At 58.0% G+C, this 21,367-nt stretch overlaps 1 protein-coding gene across 10 annotated transcripts in view; it reads left to right on the plus strand.

Annotated features, from left to right (window-relative positions):
• SRCIN1 (SRC kinase signaling inhibitor 1) overlaps positions 1-21,367 on the plus strand; it is a 53,307-nt gene that overhangs the window by 3,015 nt on the left and 28,925 nt on the right. For 3 of the 10 annotated variants that reach the window (XM_057536892.1, XM_057536891.1, XM_057536890.1), the window contains exons 2-11: positions 448-546; positions 7,169-7,192; positions 10,871-11,066; positions 11,706-11,904; positions 12,353-12,446; positions 12,954-13,807; positions 14,879-14,971; positions 15,218-15,261; positions 15,554-15,741; positions 16,869-17,044. In XM_057536892.1, the coding sequence (XP_057392875.1) occupies positions 448-546; positions 7,169-7,192; positions 10,871-11,066; positions 11,706-11,904; positions 12,353-12,446; positions 12,954-13,807; positions 14,879-14,971; positions 15,218-15,261; positions 15,554-15,741; positions 16,869-17,044 (1,967 nt within the window). Of the gene's footprint in view, positions 1-447; positions 547-2,492; positions 2,722-7,168; positions 7,193-10,870; positions 11,067-11,705; positions 11,905-12,352; positions 12,447-12,953; positions 13,808-14,878; positions 14,972-15,217; positions 15,262-15,553; positions 15,742-16,868; positions 17,045-21,367 lie in introns of those variants that run through there. The other 7 variants (XM_057536893.1, XM_057536885.1, XM_057536884.1 and 4 more) reach the window with 6 other exon arrangements.

Genomic DNA, 21,367 nt, shown 5'->3' on the forward strand with positions numbered 1-21,367 from the left:
GAAAGCGGTGCTGTCAGGACAGAGGCACACTGGGGTGAGGCCCCCTGCGGAATGGTTCCCGAGTCTGTGGGGTAGGAGGTGACAGCTTCAGCGAGGGGGGAGTGAAGAGCTGGAAGAAGGGACAGGCGAGGGGCAGCCCCCTTGCAGAGTGTCCAGAGAGGCAGTCAAGAATTGAAGACAAGGACTTCAGGAGTATCCGTTGGGGAAGGCCTTGCCCTGGGCTCAAAGAGCCCCCAGCCTGACTGGAGAGAAAGACCCGGCAACAGGCCCAGGGCCCTGCATAGAGACCCAGCCTCGTAAGGGACTAGCCAGTGTTGCAGGGTCCCCCTGCGGGGTGAGCTCTGTGCCAGACTTGCCCCAGGAATGCCCTCCCCCGCCCCCGTCACAGTCCCCCAGCGGCTCCTGCCCGCTCCCCCTAATGGGGTGTCCCCCGCTTCGCACACACAGGTTGGCGGCTGGACCGTGGACCCCGTGTGCCTCCTCAGCTCCCTCTGCTCCCACCTCCATGGCGACTCCGCCCCCTCCGGGGCTGGCCAGCCGGCCCAGGTGAGTCACCCGCCTCCCCCCCACCCCCCAAACCCATGGCAGACTTGGGCTTTGGGGAGGATATTTTTTGGAGGGGGGATATCCAGGATTTTAATTTTGCATCCCTTTCTCTTATGTAGGAGCCCGCATTTTCAGGAGACTCCTATGCCCCGTACTCTCCCCGTGATAGGCTAATTCCTACCGCTACCTCCCCAAACCTGTGCCAAAGTTTGGCTTTGGGGAGGGAATTTTTTTGAGGGGGAATAGTCAGGTTAGTCTCTCCTTAAACAGGGGTACCTCTCCCCTCACCCCACTGGTTTTCAGGAATCTCTTGTGCCCTGTACCCAATTCCCACCCCCACTGTGGATCATCTTGTTCCTCTATCCCCACCCTATCCTCCATCTCTGAGCAGACCCAACCCTCCCCTGATGTCTCACCAGCAGGAAGTTCTTCATGATATCTCTCTCCCACACTTCTTGCTATGTCCACTGCTTAGTTTCAAAATGTGAAGAGGACCTTGGCCTCTAGCCATTTGTTCTGAACTGATTTCCTGATTCTTCATATTGCCTCAGTTTCCCTGATGGGAAGATGGGACAGGGGCACCCTGGGACAGGATCCTAAGGGCTCAGGCTCCCAGCTCAGGCCTGGACATTGCTGTGGGAGAAAAACAGTCATCTGAAGCCCCAGAGGGGAGGAGGGGCCAGGGAGTCAGAGTTACAGCAGGTCAGGGGCAGCCCTGAGGGGGCCTTGACTTGAGGGTGGCAGAGGAGGTGTAGTGGCAGAGAATCCAATGAGTCGCATGGGTGCCATCTTCCCTTCCTTGCATACCCTGCTCCCCCTGGAGAGGGGCAGCAAGCCTTGACTTTTTCAAGAAGAATTAGGAGAAGGAAAAAACGTGACAGCCTAGGAAAAAACAAGGCTCCAGAGTACGGTACTTTTAGCCGTCTGTAACTCAAGTCTAGCAAGAGATTGGCATGCTTGGCATCACTCACAGGGCACCCAGCCCCACTTCCTTTCCCAGCTCTTGGCCCTGTACTGACTGAACTTAGGGAACAGAGATGTGTCTGCGCCCAAGGCTAGATGGCAAGTGGGATGGACTCGTCTCGAGTGGCCACATGTGCGGTGGAGGTCAAAGTGGGGCTAGGACAGGGATGGTGAGAGGCAGAGGACGGTGCGCTCCCTGGATAGAGCGGATGGAGCGTCTTGAGTTGGGGTGATGGAGGGAAGTGAGGCTGGACTTGGTGAGCTCTGATGTCCCAGGTTATGGGGTCCCAGGCCTGTCCACATCTGGAATCTACTCTGATGGAGGAAAGAGGAGAGCTTGAAGGGACCTTCACCCCAGGGCTTTGAAGTACAGAGAAAAGTGGCTGTGCCCAGGATCTTGTCATCACTTTATACTTAGTGCTTATCACACTTCCCATTCCCCACGGCTGGGTACGAGGCTCCTTTTTGTAAAGTGCAGGACCAGAGACGTTCAGCAAATGCCAGAGTCACACAGCAGAGCAGGATCAGAGGCCACGGAGGAAATTTAGGCATCCTAGGCCTCCCAGACTTGGCTGGGAATTGAGTCATGGGAGAGCTAGAACTGAAACGGTGCACAGCCGAGAGAGACCCCGGTAGGGAGAGACTGTAAGCTCAGAGAGTGGCGGGTCGGGAGGCAGGCCACTCTCCTTCCCCCGGACACACACACAACCTAGGCCAGACCGTTGGGGGTTGGGGCCTAAAGAAGACCCTGAGAGGGGACCGGAGGCCAGACTCCAAGCCACAGCCCTTCCCCCACTTCCACTAGGCTGTCTAACCTCCCTCCCTCCTGCTGCAACCCGAGTCCCGGGCGGCGGGCCGGCGTATCGGGTGACCGCGGCGACGCAGCCACCAGCCTCCGCCGTTCCTTGGCGGGGCTGCGCCGGCGGGGCCGCGCCGGGGAGGGGGCCAGAGAGAGGATGTGCACGGCGGCGCGCCGTGCCGCGCCAGGTGGAGTCGCGGTTACCGGGGCGACCGGGGCCCGGGCCGGCTCGGCGGCGGCGGCGGCGCCTCTCTCATTGCAGCAAAGGGCACCGGCGGCGGCGGCTGCGGGGGCTGCGGAGGCGGCCGGGGGAGGGGAGAGCCCGGGCGGGTGGGAGTAGGGGGCTGCCCTCCCTCCCCCGCCCGACGCGCGACCTGGGGCTGAGAACCCCGCGTATACACCTGTGGCCGCAGGTAAGGGGGAGCGGCTGCGGGGGCCGGGGTAGCTGCCTCGGGTTCCGCGGGGCGGCGGCACGGAGATGGGGGGCCCTTCCCACGACTCCGAGGGGCGATCTGGGGGTGGGGGGCTCGCAGGCCGTTGCGGTTCCGGATCCCTGAGAAACGCCCCCTCCCCTCCCCCATCTCGTTCTCAGCCTTCCGCAGGGGACCGGCCCCCACCCCGAAATGCGGCTGGCGCCCCCTCCCCCAGCCTCAGAAAGTCATGACCTTTCCGGGGTGCGCCCTTGCCCCCCGCTCAGCGCGGGTCCCGCAGCACCCCCCCTCCCCAACACACACACTCTGCATTGGGAAGGGGTAGGAGGTGACCGTGTGGACGGGCACACAGGGGAGAGGGCCGGGAGTAGCGCACGTGCGTCGCGGTGGGAGGCTGGCGCCCTCGGGGGGCGTTAAGGAGCCCCAGCCTGGCGGGGGCAAGGGAGGGGGGAGGCGAATGTTTACGTGGACGCGTGTTCACAGGAGTTGAAAGGTGGGTGTGTGCGCCGGTGCACGCACAGCCAGGGGACTAGAGCGAGGGTGCGACCCATAGGTTGACCTCCCTCTCCGAAAGATGCGTCCTCGTCGTCGGGGCTCGAGGTCAGGGAGGGGTCACGCACTCACCTAGCCTACAGAGGACGTCTGCCCAGGGGAGGGGAGAGACCTCAGCTGGCTGGGCTAAGGCTCCCAGGGGACACGGCCCCGCCCTCCCAGCGCACTGTGTGGGGGAGAAAGGACCAGCTGCAGGGGGGAGGGAAGAACCCCACCAAGGGCGCCTAGGGTGGAGGAGGGAGGGAGTTAACTCCTTAGCCCCCAGAGGGAAGAAGCTGTTTCCTCTTCTCAATAGGGAGTTTGAGGACCCCCCTGGCGCTGCTTCCTTGGGTCTCCAGGAAGCTCCCCTTCTCGCATTTCTGAAAGCCTGGTCCCTACAGAGTGGATGGGTTGGCTTCCATCTTATCCTCCTAGAACACCTCTCATTTTGCCCCAGCTCCTGTAAGACTCTTCCCTACAAGTGATTACCCCAAAGGGTCTCTCCTACTCAGCCCTTTCTTTTTTTCACTGTCTCACTGTCCTCCGGGAAGGTGAGACACCCCTCTCTGAGTATGGGGGAGGGAGACAGCTTTGCCCTAATACTGGAGGTTTTCACTTGGGTTGGGGAGCCAGACCTCTCTTGGGCCCTTCCTGCCCTCTGCCCTCCTTCCGGGGGTTTCTGGTGCTGGGAGATTCCCAGGGAAAAGACATGGAAGGCTGAGCTCCACTGGGTGCCAGGAGATGGAAAGTGGTGCCAGACTAGAGTATGCAGAGATACCCCCTTCCACTTGCGGCTGGTCCTGTTTTCTTGACACTCATTCATGGCCAAATATTTGTTGAGAGCCTACTCTATACCAGGCACTGTGTGGGGCAGGGCGGGAGGAACAGACAACCAGGAAGAGGGTGAGGAGTAAAGGGTGCTGGAGATGGGAGGAGGAGAGTCCCACCTTAGCAAACAGAGGAACCCTCTGCTCTCAGTCACCCAAGGCTGTCCCATGGGTTTAACACCCTGGAAAGAGACAGAGACGGGGGATAGACGGCATCCCCAAGGACCTCTCCCTACTATGGTTTTTCCCCTCCAAGGACACTGAGTTGCCAGGAGACTCTGTGTCTCACTCCTGGTGGGGCCAACATGAAGGAGGATGATCCTTCCCACTTTCCGAGGTGACGGAGGGGCAGGATTCTGTGTACTCGACCAGCCAGCGCCCAAAGTCCCAGGACTCGGATCTCAGCCTCACTCCAAGTTCACCAAGCACAAAAACAGCATCTCTTCCATCTTTACCCTCTAGTGGGGCTTGGCTGGCCTGTTCTGTGGCACTGATGCCACCCAGCCCTCTCCCCTGGCCCCAGCTACTGATCCCTCCTTTCCAGGTCTGGCTGCCCCATGGATGTGCCCAGCGTTGCCTGAGGCAGGCCCAGGTTGAGGGCATAGCTAGTGTGGCTGTAACCAGGCCCCATCCCTGTCCCCCTCCCAGAGACATGAGGTGGGCCCCAGCTGTCCGCACATACTGAGTCCGATGTGTTGACATTTGGGGCGGGGGTGGGGGTGGGGCATCTTCTGCTTCTTTTGAATCAGGTGTTCACCTACCTGCCACGTGATGTCTGGGACATCACAGGCATGGTACAGTGACCGAGGTGGCCAGAGGCACCATGACCTGGCTAGTGGGGGGAAGGAGGGATGAGACTTTCTCTTTGTACGTGTGTGTGCTGCTTTGTGTGTCTCTGCAGTTGGTGTGCGTGTATGTGTGTACATATGTGTGAATGGGTATCCATCATGTCTCTGTTTCTGTGACTCCCTAGGGGCCGGGGGGGCCTCTCTGATTCTGCTTGCGGGAGTGTGTGTGAGCAGGTCAGTGTCCTGGGCAGGCCCGGGGTGCATGTTTTGTATGAATGGGGATGGTCCACGTATGAATAGCTCTGTCTCTGAGTTTCTGTTTCTGGGGTTGTTTCTGACCATGGAGGGCTTTTCTCCAAGTGTTTGTGTCCCTTTGTGGGCATGTCTTTGTTGCTCTGGGTGTGTTTGTGGCCATGTCATTATTGGAGGATGTCTGCGCGTCTGTACGCAGCTCTCCATGTGGGGCCTGTCGTTGCAGGGCGCTGTGGGTGGCCTGTGTGTACATGGTGTGATGGTGATGGTGGATGAGGGACGGCGGCCTTCTCTGCAGAGCCGTCCATCACCACTGGGGCTGCAGACATGACTCTCATCATAAACCTTCCCCTGCCCTCTGCCTGGCTCTGCCTGGCCTGCCCCCCACCCCCTGCCATCACATGTCCACTCCCTCTGCTCTCCTTCCCCTCCCCAAGGCCACAGGCAGCTGTAGCTACAGCCTGATACTCCAGTCCCCCGCCTCCCCTCCCCTCAGCATCTGTGGGCATCCCCTGACACCCACGGGGTGGCATGTGTCCATGGGTAGTTCCAGGCACTGGCTAGGTCACAGACTTTGCTGTCCCCTTCCTCTGCCTGGCATGTGACTATTTTTTGCATCTCTTGGAGCAAATGCTGGGGGGAGAGGTGGGGACTGTGGCCCAGAGGGAATGGTCCTGGTGAGTAAACCTCTTCATCCTAGCCCTAGCCTGGCATCACCCCACCCTAAAGATCCGAAGCCTCCATCCCAGTAGGGCCCCTCTCCAACTCCTTTCTGCCACTAAAGTATTCAGGCGGCACAGGACACCCTGCCATGGTGTCCTCCCCCCATCAGGGACCCTTGGTGTCACTCTCCTCTGCCAGTGGCTCTGAGGCCTAGGGAGTCTTGTCTGCTGGTGCCAGGCACCCCAGGGCCAGGCCATCTGCTGCCCCTGTCTTCCTGCTGAGGCTGGCACCGGTCAGCAGGGTGCCCTCAGCTTTGCCAAGAACCAATCCGGCCTCCGGGTCACTCCTCCCTTGTCCTTAGCCATCTGGAGGGGCCTTCTGGTCTCCAGGGAAGGCAGGGTGACTGTAGGTTATTGTTAATGAGGAGGAACCTGAGGCCCCCATTCTAGGGGAGCAAGGAGCCCTCCCCTCTCATCTGTTCAACCACAGAACGTTGCCGACACTCCCTTGCTGTCCATGGCTCCCCATCCATTGCCCGGTGCTGTGGGGTGCTGGGCATCTGTCCACTTCCCCTGTAACCCAGGTGCATCATGTTACACAGGCCTCCCTGCCCTGGGCTCGGCCCCCTGCCTCCCTCTTCCACTCCCTGCCCCATCAGCCCTCCTGGGGTCCAGTCCCATCCCACTCAGTTTCACACAAATGCTTTCTGCTTGTCCACCCAGTTAAGTCTCAATTCTTTCGCTTGGCATTTAAGGGCGCTCCTCTGGCCCCAGGGCCTTCTTCGCAACCTGACCTGCTACTTTCCCAGGCCCTGCGCCCCAGCCAAACTGAACTGTTCCCTCAACACACCCTGCACATGCCTCCCCAGGCCCTCTGCTCAGCAGGCCCTTCCTCCCAACCTCCAGCTGCTCATTTTTTAAAGACCCACCAAAAATGTTCATTTTTTAAAGACTCACCAAAAATGCCACCTCTTCCGGGAAGTTTTCCCTGGCTGGCCACAACCAGATGCCATTTCTCTGACCCTGCAGCTCCGATTCAGCTCTGCCAGTGTCTCACGTGTCCCCTGTATCATGGTCATCTGCGTCTTTTCCTGCCTGTAACTCTCTGAGGACAGTTACGTGGCTTATAAACGTCTGGAATGATGGTTCTCCCCTCCCCCAGCAGCAGGCCTGGAGCCCGCTCAGGGCCATGCCGGGCTTCCGTAGACAATGGGATGTACCAGGCATGGCTTCCTTCCTGTTCCTGGGAGGGTGGAGGGCCCACGTGCCAGGGCTGAGTGCTGAGCGCCAAGGGTCTCTAACCTGCCCCTGGCCCTACTCTCTCCTCCCAGCGCCCCCGCATAACCATCTCTTCTCTTATTTCCATCAGCAGCCAAACTACTGGAGTTTCAAGGTCAGTGCGTGGTGCTTCTGCGTCCGTGACAACCGCATGTGCTCTCCCGCCCCTGCCCCTCCCCGCACATGCTTTGCACAAGGTTGTGCATCTGCAAGGGACCGTCTGGTGTGGGTGGTGGGCCTTGGGACTGCAGGCTGGGTCTGCTGTTTTGAGAGAGCCTGGGTTCGCCTGCCAGGGGCTTGTGGATCCAGCGTGGGAGTTTGTGCCACCCCTGCTGGGGATCTGGGCTGGGGATGCTCAGGCTTCCCCAGGACGTAAAGAACGTTTGGGAATGAGAGAGGCATTTTCCCCAGCCTGGAGGCACTGCTGGCTCCAGGGGAGGGAAGTGGACCTCATGATCTTATTGAGGGCCTTGTTCTCTGAACTCAGACTTCATCTTCCAGGGAGGCCCTGTGACTAGAATGGGCCCCTCATCCCTTTCTTACTTTCCACTATGGGGAGCTGGTCAGTGCCAGGCAAGAGACCCACAGACTTACACCTCCAAACCCTTTGCCCAAGTGGAGGGCTGGGCTCAGGGATGGTGCCTTCCTGCCTCCTCTGGAGGGTTTGGACCATCCACAGCTGGAGAGATGTCTGTCCCCTCCAAGGGCATCCTGCTGACCCCCGAGGGAGCACGCTCCTGGACCTCCTCTTCTCTGGCACCAGACTCAGAACCAAACTGAGTTAGACTGCTGCTTGCATCCTGGAGTCTCCGGTCCCTCAAATCCTGGGCATCATGACAGGGGGTGGGAAGTATACATTCCAGACTCCCCCAGTGTCATCTTGCTCCAAGCGTCTTGTTTGCATGCATCCTCCCAGAGAAAAGTCCTTGAATCAGAGAATCACGGAATTGTAGAGTCGTGGCATCAGGCATATAGCCTTTTTGGAGGAAGCAGTAGAGCGTAGTGGTTCAATGCACAGGGCCAAGGGCCAGGCTGTCTGGTGGTGAATTCCAGTCTGCTACTAACTAGCTGGGTGACCTGGGGCAAGTTACATAATTCTCTGAGCCTTGGTTTCTCCTCCATAAAATGGAACAGTATCTACCTCATAGAGTTGTTGTAAAGGTAGAAGAAACACGAGACTGCATGTCCTAAGCACAGTGCCTGGCTCATGGTGAGCCTTACCTCATTAGCTACTAGCATTCTGGATACCGACTTGATTCCCAGCTCAGAATCACCTTGGGAACTTGTCAAAAACCTTGAACCCCAGGCTCCAAGTCCCAGAGATTCAGATTTAGTGAATGTGGGGCACTGGAAAGAGTGTTTTTAAAAGCTCCCAAGTGATTCTGTCCTAGCCTGTGGACAGCTTTTGGGAATCTCAGATCCTAGTCTGACTGCCCCACTCAGGGTTCCGTCTGCCTGATCTCTGACCAGGAGTCATCGGTTCCTCACTGGAGCATCTCCAGGGACCGGTGCTCACTGCTTCCGATCTTTGGGAAGCCCCTTCCTATCTTTGGAGAGCTCCGCTTAAATTACTGTTTTGTTCTCTTGCCATCTCCCTCTAGTCAGGAAGTCCTTCTGGATGTCTCACTTTTTTTCTGCTCTGTTGTCCCAGCCCAGGGCTGGAGAGACATGCTAATGGGCTTTCTCTCTTCTCAAGAGGGTTTTCTACAAAGGCTGTGAGAATGGAAAGGTGCCCAGGAGGCCAGGATGGAAACAGGAACTGGTGGGGCAGGGAATGTGGGCATCTCTTCTCGCAGGGTTCCCTGGGCTGCCTTCTCAGTCCCTAGGATCCCTGCCCCTCCTTCATTCTGGCCCCTGTTCCATCTTCTTATTGGCAACTGACTTGTGCCCCCCAGGCACTGTGGCCACCCCCTACTCTTCATCCCTGCTAGCTGCCTCATTTTGCCTGAATTCTGTAGCCCCTCATCCATACTAGCCTGGCAACCACTGACCTTCCAGTTGCCTGGCAACCTCATGACCACCAGACCAGGCCTGGTTCCCCACACTGGGAGGAGAGAAGGGCGTAGGTCGGCACTGGTGATCAGCCTAGAACTGAGCTGCAGGGTCCAAAGTCTGGGCACAGGCATCCCCCCAGTGGGTGCAGTTGCTACGCTGCCTCCCTCCTCCCCAGAACCATGCCCACCCGCTGGTCCAGGCATTGTGCTTGAGGCTGGATGCCCGCTAATGTCCCCAAATCTGACCTGCTCTATCTCCAAGCCCTTGAGGACACTTTGGGGACAGCTGGGCACACTGTCCATCAGAGGAAGATGCTCTGTCTTTTCGAGAGTGCTAATCCAACTAAAACATTAAATTGAGTTAATATGAAGATGGAGATTAATTAGGGGTTAATCAGGACTTGGGGATGGAGGGAGCTGAGGAGGAGAATAAATAATTCCTTTTTAGAGATACTTTTACTGTTTTTTAAAAAATGATAAAAATGATACATTCTGATTGTGCAAAGTTCACCCGGCAGAGAAATGTATAAAGTAGAAAGGGAATGCTCTGTCTCAACCCCAAGATAACCAATGTTAATGGTTTTGAATGATTTGTTGCTGTTGAAGATAGGCAATTTATTTTATAGAAAAATACAATTGGGCAACATGATTTTTTTCTTGATAACATGTATATGTGTGATACATCTAATATATATATAATGTTACATAACAGGGAATGATGTAGATCTGATTCAGTATCTTTCTCCCTTAAATAGACGGGTTTCTGACAGCAACCAGGTTTGAGGGGAGGGGCTGGGGCAGACTGACAGGAGCTGTGGCCCTGAGTGACAGCCCCAGCTTTCAGCCAAAAGTAGGCTCTTGATATGCAATTGAAATCAGGGTGTCCCCTCTCCCGAGGAGAGAGTAATCGAGCTGTCCCTGGGGCAGGGAATGGTCACTGGGTGACACCCTTCCCTAGCTCCAGCCAGATATCACCCTCAGCTGTGGCTTCAGGGCAAGGGGCTGCTATGTTGGTACTCGAGGAGGCTTTTCTGGGAGGCTAGCCAGGCAGGTTGGCTGTGTGGCAGCATGTACCATGCAGGGAGGGGCTGAGGCCTGGCACTTATGCCATGTGCTCGTGTGGGCTGAGCATGTGCACTGCATGTACTAGGCAGGTAGTCTGTGTGAAACTGGGGTCCACCTGGCTTTGGGAGGTTTGGGGTTGTTCTCCCAGTCACTCTAAGTCCAGGACATTGTTCCCAGCTCTGTGAGGGCCCATACCTCCCAGAGCTGGGATCCTGGGGTCCCTAGCTCTCTGCTTTCTCCCTGCTTCCCGTCCCCACCCCAACCCTCTGAACTCCATGAAGGATAAGTTCATCGCTCGCGCATCCGCCGCTTAATTAATGTCTGGAACTAATGCCCCAATTTGCTCAACGATTCTGCTGCTCACCTTGGTGACAAATTTGTGTTGTTGTTCTTTGGAAGCTTAAAATAGCAGGCGTGCCCATGGCTCCCGCTCAGATGGTTTCTTGTCTGGCTTCCCAGGGTGCCTGAGTCCTTTGCCCACTGCTTACCTGCTGGGTGTCCTGGGGAGGCCAAGGCCCCAAGAGGTTGGGGAACTCTCCTGCAGCCACACAGCGAGTCTGGAATCCAGGAGACCCTCCCGTGCGTGCGTGCGTGCGTGCGTGCGTGCGTGCGTGTGTGTGTGTGTGTGTCTCGCTGGCTGGCTGGCTGGCTGGGGCTCCCTGAGCCTGGATGGGGGCAGTGGGCAGAGAGAAGGGGTCATTCCTGGTTCCTCTTGCCCCGCCCTGCCCCTGCAGACCCGCAGCTCGCGCCACACTCAGGGAGCCCAGCCTGGGCTGGCAGACCAGGCGGCCAAGCTGTCATACGCCTCGGCTGAGTCACTGGAGACCATGTCGGAGGCGGAGCTGCCCCTGGGCTTCAGTAGGATGAACCGCTTCCGACAGAGCCTGCCCCTCTCCCGCTCAACCAGCCAGACCAAGCTGCGCTCACCAGGTACTGCTGCCCATCTTCCCTCCAGGCTACTGGCTCCTCCCTCTGCTCTGCTCACCCTAGAGCCCTCTCCATCCCCTTCATCACTCCCTCTCTCCTCAACCATCTTTCTAGTAAGCCTCTGGCTCCCTTCCCCCATACCCATCTTCCCCCCCCTACCCCCTACCCCCAGCAATCTCCTCCCCACAAGGCCTCTCCCTCCTCTGCGGCTCCCTTCCCAACTTTCCTCCACTTCTCTCTTCCCTCACTTCTCTCTCCCTCAGCAGCCCCTGCCCTGTCCCTCTCTCTCCAAGCCTCCTCTCTCCCTTAGGCTTCTCTCTCACCCCCTTCAGCAGCCCCCCTTTCCTTCATCCCCTCCCTTCTCACCTCTCTCCCCCTCAGCAACCACTCACTCTCGGTTTCTGCCCCACCTGCTCCTGCCCCCAATTCCATTTCCTCGTCCAGACTCCAACCTGCCTGGGGTCGAGGAGGTGCCTTAAGAGGCCGGCAGCATGAGGAGTGCCTGGGTGCACCTGCACTCCGGGGCGGCATCCGGCCTCAGACCCTGCCTCTGCGGGACCAGCGCGGCTCCCCAAGGCTCCCCGGGCCGCCGGCGTGGTGGTGATAGCCGCCCTGACAGCGAGGGCGGCGTCTCCTTCGCAGGGGTGCTGTTCCTGCAGTTCGGGGAGGAGACTCGGCGCGTGCACATCACGCACGAGGTCAGCAGCCTGGACACGCTGCACGCACTCATCGCGCACATGTTCCCGCAGAAGCTCACCATGGGCATGCTGAAGTCGCCCAACACAGCCATCCTCATCAAGGACGAGGCTCGCAACGTCTTCTACGAGTTGGAGGACGTCCGGTGGGCGTGGCCCCGGGGGGGATGGGGTGGGCCTCCCCAGACTCCTCCTCTGAGGGGGGTTCGACGCCGCAGGTCATTCCCTAGCCGCCTCCTGACCTAACCTCAGCCCTTCCCCTCTCCTCCCGGAGCCCTACCGGCCCGCCCCCTTCTTCGGTCATCCCGGCCCCACCCCCTCCCTTTAAATCATCCACCCCTGCTGATTGGCCTTGGCTTGAGCTAACCTGAAAATGGCTCGTGAGGCCGAGGAGGTGTACGGGGTGGAAGCTGCTGAGTGTGTGTGTGTTGGTGGCAGGCAGCCCGAGGCACGAGATCCACTGAGCAAGGAGTTAGGAAGGGGTTGGGGCTCGTGGCCCTTCTTGGCCACCCCTCTTCCGTGTGCCTGGAGTAGCTTCCCCTCCTCATCACAGGGCTGGGGGATGGTGACCCTCTGCACCCCTCCCTCCCCCAGGGACATCCAGGACCGCAGTATTATCAAGATCTATAGGAAGGAGCCACTCTACGCCGCTTTCCCTGGCTCACACCTCACCAACGGGGACCTCCGGGTATGGCTGGGGAGGCCCAGGGCATCGGGGAGGCTGGGCAGATGGGGTCCAGGAGCACAGAGTCTAGTCACTTGTTACCAGGGACAGCTGTGGAGAAGGGAATGTGGAGGCTGAAGCAGAGGGTGGCCTCCATTAATTGTGGAGTCAGGGAGGAGTCCTTCCCCTCATCTGCCACTTTCCCCTCTTGTCCGATCAGATTTCTAGAACCCGCCTCTAAATATTCTAGGAGACCTCTCTCAGGAACCGCCCCTTACCTTTTCGCTTCCCATCCCCCACCATAGGGTGGGCTGGGGGTCGCTCCTCTGGTGCCTCTCCCTCCACCACTTCTTCCTCCGTGCTGGGAGCCCTGAAGGGAAAGGGGCACAAGATGCAGCAGGCGGGTGGGAAGGCAGAGAACAGAAGGGACTTCCTAAGCGTCAGGGGGGAGCTGCTGGCTCCTCAAGTAAGAAGCAAGGGATCCCCCTTTGTGACCAGCCCTGTGGGGTTCGGGGGCTGTCTTCTGCACAGAGAGAGATGGTGTATGCGTCGCGGGAGTCGTCGCCCACGCGGCGCCTCAACAACCTGTCGCCGGCGCCGCACCTGGCCTCCGGTTCGCCGCCGCCGGGGCTACCGTCGGGGTTGCCGTCGGGCTCGCCGTCGCGCTCGCGCCTGTCGTACGCCGGGGGCCGCCCGCCCTCCTACGCCGGCAGCCCCGTGCACCACGCGGCCGAGCGGCTGGGAAGCGCCCCCGCCGCCCCGGGCGTTAGCCCGAGCCCCAGCGCCATCCTGGAGCGGCGCGACGTGAAGCCGGATGAGGACCTGGCGGGCAAGGCGGGCGGCATGGTGCTGGTGAAGGGCGAGGGCCTCTACGCCGACCCCTACGGGCTGCTCCACGAGGGCCGCCTGAGCCTGGCCGCGGCCGCCGGCGACCCATTCGCCTACCCGGGCGCCGGTGGCCTGTACAAGCGCGGCTCGGTGCGCTCACTCAGCACCTACTCGGCCGCCGCGCTGCAGTCCGACCTGGAGGACTCGCTGTACAAGGCGGCGGCCGGAGGCGGCCCGCTCTACGGCGACGGCTACGGCTTCCGCCTGCCGCCCTCGTCGCCGCAGAAGCTGGCCGACGTGGCTGCGCCCCCCGGGGGCCCCCCGCCGCCGCACAGCCCCTACTCGGGGCCGCCCAGCCGCGGCTCGCCGGTGCGCCAGTCCTTCCGCAAGGATTCAGGCTCCTCGTCGGTCTTCGCCGAGAGCCCCGGAGGCAAGACCCGCAGCACCGGGGCCTCCTCAACGGCTGGAGCCCCCCCTCCCGAGCTCTTCCCCGGGCCTGGGGAGCGCCCGCTCGTTGGGTTTGGGCCGCCTGTGCCAGCCAAGGACACGGAGACCAGGTGAGGGACGCTGGCGAGGCCCGGGGCTGCGCGGGTGGGGTGGGGAGAGGGGGCACGGCAGAGTCCGTGGCAGATTGTGTCCTGGACTCTGAGACCCGGGAATCCCTGTAGACCCGGAGTAGCCTTGAGGGGTCGCCAGAGTATCTTGGCCGTGGCAGGGAAGGCACTGGAAAGACGTTTCATCTGCAAGGCCTGAGAGCTGGACGAGAGGGCCCCAGACAAGGACCCTGGAGACCTGGGTTTGCATCCGGTCCCTGAGCCTCAGTTTCCCCAACTAAAACTGAGGCTGAAGTAGAACTCTTTATTTAGTGCCTTTCCTGCTCAGACACAGAATGTGCCGCCATGAGAGCTGTCCAGCACAGGGCCGGCTGAAGTCCACTGGGGAGGGGGTGCTGGTAAGAAGTGGGGATGGGGAGAGAGGCACATTTCTTTAAGTAGCCTCCGAGCTGGGGAACTCTTGCCCATCATTCAGCTCCCTGCTAAGGGTGCAAGGCTGGAGGAAGTAACCAGGGCACTGAGCTGCCCCCCTCTGCCCTCAAGCAGCACTGCTAAGAGATGAGAAGAAACGATCCATTCACACAGCTTTCTTGTGGCCTGTGTGCCAGGCACTGCACTGGCCACTGTTTATGCCAAGCTGAGCAAACACGGTTCCTGCCCTGCCTAGTGACGGAGACACAGCAAAAAATACTTGTTCTTCCCTTGGGAGGGTGTACTCCTCAAGGCTGTTGGGGGCTCTGGGATGGCTTCAGAGAAGAGGGTAGGGAGGAGGGCATGCTGGCAGGGGGAATACATGTGCAGAGACCCAGAGTGGCCTGGTGGGGCCCATTAGGGAGCCAGTGATGAGAGATGAGTCTGGAGAGGGAGGGGGTGACTGTCAGATGGGGAAGGGCCTTTCCAATGTTGGGGGTAGGCTGTGGATCCTTAGGCAGTGGGACCCTTTGAATTGTCTGTGTGCTGGTGGCTGGGGAGGGAATGGTATTTCCTCTAATTATCAATCTTAGGAATGGGGCGCTGGGCAGGAGGGACCCCATGCCCAGAGATGGGGTTGCTCAAAGCCACCGTCTTCCCCAGGGAGCGCATGGAGGCCATGGAGAAGCAAATTGCCAGCCTCACCGGCCTGGTGCAGAGTGCCCTACTGCGAGGTTCGGAGCCAGAGACCCCCAGGTGAGGTTCTTCTCCCAAAACCGCTGCCAAGGCATGTGACTGGGCGAGAGGGAGGGAAAGCGAGCAGCAGGAGCCCTGGGCTCAGCTCAGCCAGTGTCTCATCATCTTGCCCTGGGTGAGTCGCCTCCCTTCTCTGGGACTCCGTCCTGAGATCAGGGGACTGGAGGAGTTTATGTTAAGCTCTCACCCAGCTTTGACAGTCTGGGGCCTGGACCCCCTGATGGCCATCTTTCCCCTGTGCCACAGTGAGAAGATCGAAGGCTCCAATGGAGCAGCCACCCCCTCAGCACGTGAGTGACCCTTCTCCCCTCCCCCACAGGTTCTTGCCCTCTCTGAGCCTCAGATGCCTAATCTGTAAAGTGGCTACATCACCAGGCTTCAATGGATAAATGATTAGTCACCTTAGACCAAGATGCCTTCGCTCCGGCGCTTTGCTCCTCGCAGAGGGCTGACCACTAGTTGGGGCAGGGAGCCAGAGCCACGTCTCTCTGTGGCTGCTGTGTGGGGTCAGGAGTGGGGAGGACTTTACCCCAGGCTCACGATTTCTTCCCTTTCTCCCATCCTCGTGGTCCCTGTCTGCAGCCTGCGGGTCAGGCAGCCGGAGCAGCGGGGCCACCCCAGTGTCCGGCCCTCCCCCGCCCTCGGCCAGCAGCACGCCTGCGGGGCAGCCCACTGCCATCAACCGTTTGCAGATGCAGCTACACCTGCGTGGCCTGCAGAACAGCACCAATGACCTGCGCAGCCAGCTTCAGCAATTGCGGAAGCTCCAGGTACCACCCTCTCCGGGGCGTCGCCCTGTACCCCGCTTCCTCAAACCCCGCCCCGCCAGGACCCGCCCACGAAACTCCTTCCCGCGAGTCTGCTCCATCCCGAGGCCCTCCGCCGCTCACTGGGCTGCTCTCAGAAACCCTCCCCGATCTCGCCACCACGCTGAGTCTCTACTCCCTCACCAAGCCCCCATCCCTCGCCCGGGTTCCCCTCACTGAGCCCTCTTGCCCCTTTCCTGAATCCTCACCGCTCTCCGGAAGCCCCAATCCACCTCACTGAGCCCCCTTCTCCTGTCAGTATCCCTCAGGGCAGTCCCCGTCCCTTCCTGCCCCGCATTCTCTACCCCCTCCCCTCCCTTGGGCGGAAGCCCTTCCCCCAGATCCCCTCAGCTCTCCCTTCCTCAGCCCGCACAGTCTTCCCGGGCCTGCCCCGCCTGGCAGATGGTCCCACCAGTCAGGAGCCTGGCATCGCTGTGCCCGCTCCTCGAGAGTATCCCAGGGCCCGTCAGGTGAGAATAATGAGTAGAGACAGGCTGGAGAGGGGGCAGAGAGTTGCCATCTGGGCAATGGGTAAGATCTCGCCCACCCCCACCTTTGCCCCAACACGGCCTTAGAACTCGGTTTTCCCGGCCCAGCCACGGAAGCTCTATCAAACCCCAGTGCTTGAGTCCTTCGTCAAAGCCATAGCCATGCAGCCGCAAGGTGGGCAGGGCCCTAGGTAGGGCCACCCCTTGCCCCCCAAATATCCGCTACCCCGTTCTCCTGCCTCTATATTTCCCCAGACGAAACATTGTCCTCCGCCCCCCACCATCTTACCCCTTCGCTGCAGCTAACCGCCACGGCCATGCAGCTGCACCTTCTGCACGGCCCAACTTGGCACTCCTCCCTCCACTATCCCAGGCCGTTCTCCTCCTGCCTCTATTCTTCCCCAGAACTAAGCCCTCGGCCTGTGCCCCCCCCCCCACCATCCCACCCTTTCACTGCTGCTCACGGCCACAGCCGAGCATTGGTATCTTCCATGGAGCTTGCCCCGCGTCGGGCTCTCCTCTGCCTGCCTCCTCCTAGCCCTCTCCCGGCTGCGCGCCTCCGTTCCCTCCCACCCCCGTTATTGGTCCGTCTGCGTCCCGCAGCTACAGAACCTGGAGTCTTTGCGCGCGCTGCTGAAGGGCACGGAGGCGGAGCTGAGCATGCGCGTGTCGGAGGCGGCGCGGCGGCAGGAGGACCCGCTGCAGCGGCAGCGCACCCTAGTGGAGGAGGAGCGGCTGCGCTACCTCAACGACGAGGAGCTCATTACCCAGCAGCTCAAGTGAGGCTGGGCGCAGCTTTGGAGGGAGGGCTGGGGGTGCGGCCTGGGTGGCCGGCAACCTGGTTTCACGGGGAGGCGAAGCTCCCTTCTTTCTGAATCACAGGTGACGTTCTGAAGCCTGATTTCCTTCTCCTCTGTGGCCTGATTTCTCTGTGACCCACAAACCTTTGACCATCTGGCACAATTCCTGTTTTCTTTTTTTCTGGCTTGATGCCTGCTTTTGCTATGGTCTTGCTTCCTAATGGTCCACAGTCTGGTTTCCCCGTGGCCTGCAGCCTTACTCTCATGCGTCCAGCTGCCCGATGTCACTCTGCCCTCTGCCTGCTTTCATTCTGGCCTGTGACCCGTGCAAGCTGACCCTCGAGTATTCAGGTGGAGCTTTCAGGTGTGGCCAGCTTGGTCAGCTTGGTGCTGACCAGTCACAGTTGCCACCACTCCAAGTCTCTGATCTCTGAGACCAGGTATAGCCAAGGAGAACCCTCCTCCCGTCCTAGTGCAGCTGAAACAGGGCTCCAGGAATAGAGAACACCCCACCCCCAAATGCTTAGACATGGAAGGGTTAACAGAAGACAGTCCTCTGATCCAAATTTAGCAAATGGCTGTCTGGCCAAGATTCGATTGTCTGGCACCATTGAAGGGAGAAGCTGCCTGCCGCTGTCCATCCACTGAGTGAGCAGACCCATCCCACTGCAGCCTTCCCTGGTCAGTCCCTGGGGTCTGAGACAGAGGCCCTGCTCCTCCATCTGGTCTCCCTCTTGGTGGCATAGGGCACAAGGGGCCTGAGGTCCAGCCCCAACACTGAGAGGCTGTTCGATCACGACAGTTTTTGCCCGTCTCTGCACTTCAGCTTCCTCACCTGTGCCCAGTATTAAGATTTTCGCAATTCTTTCCAGAGAGGACTTGGATTCTACTGGTCAGCGACTCGGAGCCGGGGAGGCTGCTCAGAGGGGCCCAGCTTTCTCACCAAGGTCATAATTGGCTGTATCACTTGCAAGGCACTACTTGAAAAGGGTCCCTGCTCCTCAGTCTTGGGCTCACAGCCTATAAGTACATGTGCTTTTCAGTGATGCACAGGGCAAAGATTCTCATGACCCCTTGTGGCTGAGATGAAATAAGGGGCCATCCCACTTGGAAATAAGCTGGTGGCAGCCACTGCATCACCCCTAGTGTGACAGCTGAGTGACAACTCTTGTCAGATCTCCAAGTAGACTGATGGCTGCCATCCCCCCTTACCCAGGGAATTCCATTTACCCAACTTTCCTGTCCCCTTTTTGCCCCTTTTTATTCAGCACAGAGGAGCGGGGTTGGAATTTTCAAAAGGAACTTTACTGAGACATTAAAGGAAAATAAAAGGAAATATAAAAGTACAGAGGCAGAAGGGATGAAAGGATGTATTTATGCTCCTGTCATATGAGTGTCTGGTCCGCAGCTTCCTGGGGGCCTCAGTTCTCCAGGAGTACACAGACTCCCTACCCGCTGCCCTGTTATCAAACCCATTGCTCGGACTGCTCACTTGAGAGAGCTTGGGGGCTGATATATGCTTCCGGCAGGATTCTCCATCTACTTCGAAAGGAGTTCCTGCCTTTTTTTGAGTGGGGCCTGGGCTGCACACCAGCGCTGCAGTGGCTTCGGCTTGGCCAGGGGGACGTCCCTGCCCATCTCCCATAGCCTCCTGGCATTAAGTCAGCCAGCAGGCCCATCCTTACCCCTGCTCTGGCTGCAGCCCCTGTACACTTGCTCTTGCTCGGCTTCACTCTGCCCCTTCCTTTTGCCCTGGCATCCTGCTGGAAGTAAAGGCTGATTCGGTGCTTCACTCAGCTTGGCTCACTCACCTGTCCTTCTAGCCAAGCACTTGAGCTCTGTCTAGACGTTGCCCTTAGGGAAAGCCTCTGCTGACTGAGACCTTTTGGCCTCTGGAGCATAATGTGAGCCAACCCAGGACCAGCTTTGTAAGCATGTGACCTGTGTAATCGCACAGGGCCCCACACTTGTGAAGGCCCATGCTTGGTTTAATGCTCTGCTGTCACTATCTTGAAATTCTTAATTTCTAAACTAGGGGCAAAATCTTCATTTTGCTTTGGGACCCCCAAATTATATAGCTGGTTCTGTCCTGACCCTCACCTCTCAACTCCTCTAGAACTAAATCTGGGTCTGGAAAGCCCCACTACTTTCTGATCCCAGTGTCTAGACTTGGGCTGGTCTGGACTCACTTGCAGAGCCTGCCCAGGTTATGGGCCCCCAAACTTTGGCAGATGGTATGATCAGAAAATCGAGGTGCTAATTGAGCCTAAGGGGGGCCTTGTCCCTTCTGCCTGAGAGTTGCAGTGTTATTTCCTCCTGAAGGCTTACCTGAGTGCTCTTTTAAATGAAGGTCCCTTCCTCTGCAGAGTGATGTTTGGGAGTGACCATTTTACAAAACTGGCCCACCCTGAGCCAGTCAGGTATCACACACAACAAAAGAGAGTTGTTCTTTTGCGTATGGCGGAGTGAAGGCTGGGTGGGACAGCGGGTGGGTGTGGGGTGATGTTAGTCCAGTGTGGGAGGGAGATGCAGCAGAACCCAATGGCTGAAGTCAGACAGGAGATCCTGCTTTGCCACAAAATAGTTGTGTGACCTTGGACAAGTTACTTAATCTCTCTGAGCCTCTTTTTGTTTTTTTTAATGCCAAAGCCCATTGTTAGGGTAGCTTAGTTAGGGTAGCTAATTAATTAGTTAGGTTAGCTGCTGTAACAAATTGTATAATGGTTCAAAAGTAATCAATATACCTTTCTTTCTCATGGAACAGTATTGGTGGGTTAGCGGAATGGCTTTCCTCCATGCAGTCATTCAGGGACCCAGACTAATGGAGGTTTTGCCATCTTCAATATGTGTCTTCCAAGATTATCCACAGGGTCATTGTCTTTCAACCAACAGGAAGGGGAAGTGAGCATGGAGGAGCTTACATGGGAGGTTTTTAGGGGCCAGGTCTGGAAGCAGCATGTACCCCTTCCACTCATATTCCATTCGCTAGACCTCAGTCGAATGGCCACTTCTACCTGCAAGAGAGGCTGGGAAATGTAGTCTAGTGTCTAAGCTACTGTTTGTCTGTGTGTAAACTGGAGGTAATAATGGTTCCCACTCACAGGATTTGTTGTGAGGATTAAATAAGGTAAAGAAAGTGAGGAGATGAATGTGCACCTGGCAAGCCGTAAGCACTTAGTACAAGATAGCTCTTTAACTGGTAGTGCTGACTCACAGCATTTTGTCCTTGGCTCCAGTGTGATCTGTCTTTTCACCCGCTAGTTGGATGAAGATGTATAAAGCATGCTGATAAGATTTGCTGATGACACAGAGCTTTGAGGGGGAGCAAATCTGTTGGATGGTAGAACTGAGATTCAAAAGTTGTTCCTACATGGATTGTTGAGCTGAAATCCAACAGATGGGGTTTGACAGGAATGTATGTAGAGTCCCGCATGTGGGTCAGGGACATCAGTGACTCAAGTACACAACTGAGATGACCTACCTGGGCAGAGTTCCTTCTTTCACTTATTCATTCCTTCCATAATTATTTACCAGGCATTTATTCTGCTCCAGGCACCATGCCAGGTGCTGGAAATCAGAGATGAATCAGAAAGACATGGTGTCTGCCTGCCTAGAGTTGCTTAGCCCAGCAAACAGGAGCTCCAGGGAGGAAGCAGACCCCCAACCCCAAGTGTAGGGAAGAGGGGAGAGGTTCCCATTGGGACCTGAGGATGAGTGGGAGTTAGTCACACATGTACGTGCCTGTGTGTGTGTGTGTGGGGGGGTGCTAAATGGAGTGTTCTAGGTAGAGGAAATGGCATTATAGAGGCCCAGGGAGAGCAGCACATACGAGGACCTCAGCAATTCTGGATGGTTCTAAACAGAAGCAAGCCAGACGAGGAGGACAGTGGATGTAGCTGGAGGGAAAATAAGAGCAGCTCCCAAGGACTGACCCCTTGCATTAGCTCATTTAATCCTCACAGTGGCCCCAGGAGGGAGGAACTCTTACCATCCCCATTTTTTTGGGTGAGGAAATTGAGACCTGGAGGCAGTCAGTAACTTGTCTAAGATCTCTGCTGGGTTGGGCAGAGCTGGGATTGGAATTTGGATCTGTCTGACTCCAGAGCCAAATTTTCAACTACTACCCTCATACCCTTCTTGGCTACATTGAAGAGTTTGGATTTTAGCCTCAAAATGTTGGGATCCATTTCGGGTTCAAAACAGGTGGTGGTGACTTGGTGGTCTGATTTACATTTTAGAAATATGGAGGGTTTTAAAATGACACAAGGGCTTCCCTGGTGGTGCAGTGGTTAAGAATCTGCC

Source organism: Balaenoptera acutorostrata, chromosome 20 (assembly GCF_949987535.1).
Source record: "Balaenoptera acutorostrata chromosome 20, mBalAcu1.1, whole genome shotgun sequence".
Taxonomy (NCBI): domain Eukaryota; kingdom Metazoa; phylum Chordata; class Mammalia; order Artiodactyla; family Balaenopteridae; genus Balaenoptera; species Balaenoptera acutorostrata.